The 6,352-nt window shown below is 40.5% G+C and overlaps 1 protein-coding gene across 1 annotated transcript in view; it reads left to right on the top strand.

Annotated features, from left to right (window-relative positions):
• The first annotated feature begins 811 nt into the window (after positions 1-811).
• FCGR1A (Fc fragment of IgG receptor Ia) overlaps positions 812-6,352 on the top strand; it is a 9,048-nt gene continuing 3,507 nt past the window's right edge. The window contains exons 1-5 of the mRNA XM_037744873.1: positions 812-953; positions 1,345-1,365; positions 2,149-2,403; positions 3,553-3,662; positions 6,297-6,349. Coding sequence (XP_037600801.1) covers positions 923-953; positions 1,345-1,365; positions 2,149-2,403; positions 3,553-3,662; positions 6,297-6,349 — 470 coding nt within the window. The 5' untranslated portion in view covers positions 812-922. The remainder of the gene's footprint in view (positions 954-1,344; positions 1,366-2,148; positions 2,404-3,552; positions 3,663-6,296; positions 6,350-6,352) is intronic.

Below are 6,352 nucleotides of genomic sequence, written 5' to 3'. Positions count from 1 at the left end.
TTTATGAGGCTGTGGAGAGAGTGTCGATTCAGGGAGAGGTGAGAACCTGGGGCCAGTATGTCAATCTACAGCATGATTTGCCATCAGTTTTCATTCTCTGCCAGTAGGATTGCCACCCAAGTCTCTCTGCACTCCCACTTTGTTCAGCTCTCTCTCTTACCACAGCTAAAAGTCTTTTTATAGGGTTACAAGTCTGTCTCAGAAACCACCTCAGTTTAGCGGCACAGAGCTCCCCACTTGTACTCTGAAACTCTCTTCTTGAGGATATTCCTATCCATGTACAAGAGTTATTTTTTTCCTCTATAGCATCCACATTAAACATTTAATTTCCTTGGATTTAGCCAAAATAAACACTCCAAATTCATGACGTCTTTCAGGAAGAGAGTTCGTTTTCTTTTTTAACAAAAATGGGAGATTGATCCTGTCTGTGTTCCCCAGAGGAGCAGAGGGTGGTTTGTATTAGGGCAGTTCTCATAGATGAGTAACTTTTCCCATGGCCTGATAGAGGCTGATATAGAAACTTCTGGATTTGAATGATCATTTGGCAACATTACCCAGGCATTGAACCAATTTTTAAAAGTGAGGTTTTGCCATATTCTAACCCTAAGAAACAGAAGAGGCAGAAGGAAAAGATAATCGGAATAGAATGTCAATAAAACTTCAGCCTTTTCCCTGGATTCTGAGAGTTCATAACCTAAAAGTCAGAGCTTCAAACTGGGAGAGGTGGGCTAAGAGGTATGAGAATTGGGGAAACCATGTTTCATGAATTCAAGATGTATTTCTCAAAAAAGGAACATGATGAAAATGTTCAGAAGAGGCAATTTCCTTCCTCTTTTCTACTTTGGCTCCGGAGCCCCCAGCAGAACCTCTTCAATATCTGACATGTTACAGATTTCACTGCTCCCACCAGCTTGAAGATAACATGTGGTTCTTGACAGTTCTGCTCCTTTGGGGTAAGTTGGTCTCTGAGAGGATGGTTAGAAGGGTACAGGCTGTGGTTGTGGGGAGTCAAGGGTTTTGTCTTGCTGTGGTAACTTTGGGTAGAACTCCTGAGTCTGGAGACAGCTGTGTCTGCTTCCATGGTTTATCAGAGCTTATTTTACCAAAAGGGTGGGAAGGGAGGCCCTGAGGACCATTAAGTCTGGAAGCACCACAGTAACGTTTCATTGATCACCATCTGCAGCTTGTTCAGTTCTGTTAGTACTTAATTTTGAGAAAGGGAATAGAAACTCAAAAGACCTAAGCTGATCCCTCAGAGTCTACATTAATTCTGCCTCCCAAATTCTCTCTTCTTCATCATTTTCCCTGGACCAACTGGTATCTTTATTCTCTGATCTCTTGCAGTTCCAGTTGATGGGCAAGTGGGTGAGTGATCTCCAGCTCTACTTCTATGCCATTTTCCTACTTCCAAAGGATGGGTCCTATTAACCAGAAGAAGAGCATATAGGGAAAGCAAAGAAAGGAGAAAGATTTACAAATTATGTAAAATCTCCCATATTCAGACTATGATTTTCATAAGAACGGTGATTTTTAAGATCTCATTCAAAAGTTTTCTGAATGAGCTCTTTCCTCTAAATAAAATGCCTAAATGTCTATATAACAGCAGGAAAGGGCCAGAATTGCACAAACACTGACGTAGTCTGCTGGGTTTCCCAATGGGACGTTGGGAAACCAGTCTCCTTTACAGGAAAGATGAGTGGGTTTTTTTCCTCCTTAGAAAGAGCCAGGAAAGTACTGAAGGTTTCAAAGAGAAGAGTTTCAACCTCCGTTTCCAGTGCAGAAGCTGCTGACCTGCGCTGTACTCTCAGCGACAGTGTAGCTCAGAGGATAAGGAAAACAGCTTGTCCAAGTCTAAAAGCCTGCTTCATTGCTCCCAGCAGAAAAACCTACAACAGTAATTTAATCCTCAGGAGCCCCAAATTCCCAACACCCAGATGAGGATTTAATAACACAGGCATAAGTCTCTGCAGCAGGAGTTGAACACTCTTAAAGGCTGGCTTTTGTAGGTTTCCACTCGCCTGTTTTTCAAATAAATCTAAATATGTATTTTTCCCTTGTGCTATCCACAAAAAGCCTTACCGGTTGCCCAGAGCCCTCCCTTTTACTCCACTTGATCTTTTTCTTTTTCTTCTTTTAATCTCCAAGTAGACCCCACAAAGGCAGTGATCACTCTGCAGCCACCATGGGTCAGCGTGTTCCAAGGGGAAACTGTAACATTACAGTGTGTGGGGCCCCATGTGCCTGGGAACAGCGCCACACAGTGGTTTCTCAACGGTACAGCCACTCAGATCTCGACCCCCAGCTACAGCATCACCTCTGCCAGTGTCAACGACAGTGGTGAATACAGGTGCCAGACAGGTCTCTCAGTGCTAAGTGACCCCGTGCAGCTGGAAGTCCACAGAGGTAAGTCTGACTTGGACCAGGAGGGCTGGAAACCACAAGGTCTTCCTCTGTGTACTCTCCTTTCTGGACGCCAGATACATGTGTGTGTCGATTTATCTTAGTGCAGGTCTCAGCTCTCTGTACCTACCAGGTGTTTAAATCAGTATATTCAAAACATCACAGCAGGGTCCTTAAACTGCGTACAGACAGTAATGCAGCTGGGCCAGCTCTAAGTAGGATGTCTAGAGTAAGACTTAGGCCCTGAGATTGTATTATTATTTCAAATGTATGCTTGCACATAGTAAATAATAATAATTCAAACAAATGGGCAATGAGGAACAATGAATTATCTGCCTCCCGCCCCAAAGCCCTAGGTCTGCGGTCACCTTCCACAGAAAAACAACTGCTAATATATATATATTTTTAAATTATACATTATATATATATATATATATATATTATATGTATGTAGTTTTAAAACTGTGGTTGGTAGAATACTTTCTATGTATTGACCTACATCTTACTTTTATCACTTAAAATATCTTGGAGGCCTATTTATATTAATAGAAATCTACTTTAAAATGTCTGCTGCACAGTTGTACCAGAATTAATTTAACCATTCTGCCTATTAGTAAATTCATAAGACCTTTCCATTCTTTTTATTTTACAAGCACTGCTGCAGTAAACATCTTTATACATACATTCTGGGGGCACATTTCATAATATATCTATAAGATAATATTCAGAGCATGGAATTATCATATTTTAATAAATAGAAGCAGAAAAACCCACCGCCCACTTAAACCTATAAGGAGTTTCTGTTTGTCAAGAGATGGGGACTGCAATATTCTCAGAAAAAAAAAAGCCTCATTCAATATGCAAGACAAAAATAACCAAATGTACATTTAGTTATTCAGAAGTCATGAGTTGAAACTTCTTTGAAAGTGAGAATGCAAACGTTAATCCACACTGGAGGCAAAATTACCTTTATGCAAACATGGTTGCTATTAGAGGAAATGTGCTGAAACTGTCTGAATGTCTGAGGGGAGATGTTCCTCATGTGTCCCTTAGATCTCTGTAAATAAATTCTTAGGATGGAGAGTGAGGGAAGCTGACAGAGCTGTTTCTTTTCTTTTCTTTTCTTCTGTTTTCTTTTCTTTTTTGAGTCAGAGTCTCACTCCATCGCCCAGGCTGGAATGCAGTGGCACAATCTTGGCTCACTGCAACCTCTGACAGAGCTGTTTCAACAAGACACTTTGTATAGTTCAAGCAGAAGTGTTTCATGGCTTAAGTGACAACAAAAAGACTAGGGCTGGGAAGAGGCCATTTTCTTTGCCTCTACACGGACTCTAGGACAACCAGCATCAGTGACTTATTGAGACTCATATCTTTTGTACATTACGTTTTAATGTGAATTTTCATTGAAATATAACCTATGTACGACAAGCCATAAGTGTACGCCTCAGTAAATTTTTGCAAAGTAAACAGCATCCAGATCAAGAAATAGAACATTTCCGGCGCCCCAGAAGCTCCTTCTTGCCCATGTCGAGTCCACCCCCTGACACTGACTTCCAGCACCACAGGTTTTCAGCCTATTTTCAAACTTCATATAAAGGGCTACAGCACGGGACAGGACGTACTCTTTTGTGTCTGGTTTGTTTTTCTCAACATGATGATTGTGAACTGTATAAACTGAAGTTCATTTGTTCTTATTTATGCATATTTCACATTTTCCCGTTCTACTGAGGGACGTTTGGATTGTTTCTGGTTTTGACCTCTTGTGGCTGTGGACCTTATTTTTTTTTTAACATGTTTCAAATATTTCCTACCATTATAGTATTTGACAGTTTCTGATGGAGGTATGTTACAATTTCCCACTCTTTTGGATATATAAATGCAAATTCAGCATTTCCCTAATGACTATGATATTGACCATTCACATGTTGGGTATCCTCTTTTGTAAGGTCTTTTTGACAATTTTTCTATTGTCGTTTTCTTATTGACTTACAAGAGTTATTTATATATATTCTGGATATCTGCATATAAGTCCTTTTTCAAGTGTCTTAAATATATTCTCCATTCTGTGCTTTGTCTTTCCACTATCATATTAGTTTTGTTTGTTTGTTTTCAATGAACAACACTTCTTAATTTTACTACAGTACAACGCACCAAAATTTGGGGTCGGTGCCGTCATGCCCTATTTTAAAATATTTTGCCACAGTCAGCCGTGGGAGATTCAACTGCAGCTCACTGACCCTTAGGCATTTCAATTTAATCTGTATATGCTGAGACCAAGAAAATGCAGCTGGTTGGTGGGCCTGAATCCTAATCATATGGCTGAAAACGGGTGTCCCCGACCTACTCCAAGGGCACGAAGATGGGCGAATGATTGTTGAGTAGGAAATCAGTAATGTCTGCTGAAAGCTGCATCTCGTGAGTTTTGATTTGTAATACTCCCATCACCACTTAAGGTTAAAAGCTTTTAAATTTCCATTAGACACTTTTTATTCATGAATTATTTAGAAGTTCTTTGGAGGGTGTTTCTTTGTTATTGATTTCTAATGTTGTGGCACTTTGGTTAGAGTTTGTGTTAAATATATCAGTTCATTAGTATTTGTTGAAAAACGCTTTGTGGCCTAGTTTGCACTTAATTTTTCTACATTGCATGTGTGTTTAGAAAGCATATGAATTTTCTTTCTAAAGTATAGCATCCCACTAAATCAAGTCTATTAATTGTGTCATTCAAATATTTTCTGCAATTACTAGTGTTTGATGGTTTCCGATGGAGGTGTGTTACAATTTCCCACTCTTTTGGATATGTCAAGTAAAGATGTCAGTGTTCAGGCAGTGCAATCTTCCAGCACCTTCTGGCTGTGGGTGGGAATAAGGGAGGGAAGAGAATTAATTATATTTGGAAGCGCTATGTCAATATCCATGACTGCAAAAGTCATGCTACATGTAGCATAGAAACACCTGCCTTCCATTCTTAGATAAGTTCTGGAGAGGGAAAAAGCATTATTTTCTCTTCTCCTCCTTGGTCTCCTAAGAACCCCATTTTTATTTAGCCAAATCAACCGCCTCTGGAGAAGTAGGTGAAGCATTTTTGGTTATGTATAGAGGCGTACGTCAAAAGAAAGAACCCACTGACTTGGAGCTTGTTTTGCTAATGATATCATTAATATGTGAGTATTCCTGTCAACGTAGTAGGATGTTTATATCTGATGTTTGCCCTTCTGAGTGTTTGTCTTAGGATGGGTGGTCCTATTAACAAATTTGTCAAGGGGTGGAGTGTATTTGTTTTCTATCGCTGTGAAACAATTTTAGCAGCTCGCAACAACATACATTTTTGATCTTCGTTTCCATGGGTCAGGACTGCCATCACAGCTTGGCTGAGTGCCCTGCTGAGGGTCTTCCAAGGCTGCAGTCGGGATGTTGACTTTGCTGTGTTTCTTTTGAAGCTCTTCCAGGCTCAAAGGTCACTGGCAGAATTCAGTTCTTTGTGGTTATAGTACTGAAGTTCCCGCTCTCTTGCTGCCTGTCAATGTGGGGCCACTCTCAGGTCCCAGAGGCCCTTGCCTTGTGGCCCTCTCCCAGCATGGCAGCTTACCTCCTCAAGGTCAGAAGGAGACTTTCTTCATCCAGTCTGCTAAGATAGAGTCTTCACAATGTAGCAATTCCAAGAGTAACATCCCATCTTCTTTGTCATATTCTGTTAGCTAGAAGCAAGTCCCAGGTTTTACCCACACTCCATGGGATTACACAAGGGAGTGAGTCATTAGGATCATTTTAGAATTCTGCCTACCATGCTGTAAGAACTGTTTTTGTTTCAACCAACTTCTGAGATCTGGAAAGGGAAGATAAGAAAGGGCTGCGTGCACAGCTGCCAGTAAAGATTGCCTTTATTTCCACCAAAGCTAAAGATATTTGAGGAACTGGATATAGGCCTGAGATTTAGCAGAGCTCTGAGGTT

Source organism: Cebus imitator, unplaced genomic scaffold (assembly GCF_001604975.1).
Source record: "Cebus imitator isolate Cc_AM_T3 unplaced genomic scaffold, Cebus_imitator-1.0 Scaffold188, whole genome shotgun sequence".
Taxonomy (NCBI): Eukaryota; Metazoa; Chordata; class Mammalia; order Primates; family Cebidae; genus Cebus; species Cebus imitator.
This window is presented reverse-complemented; position numbering and strand designations above follow the sequence as displayed.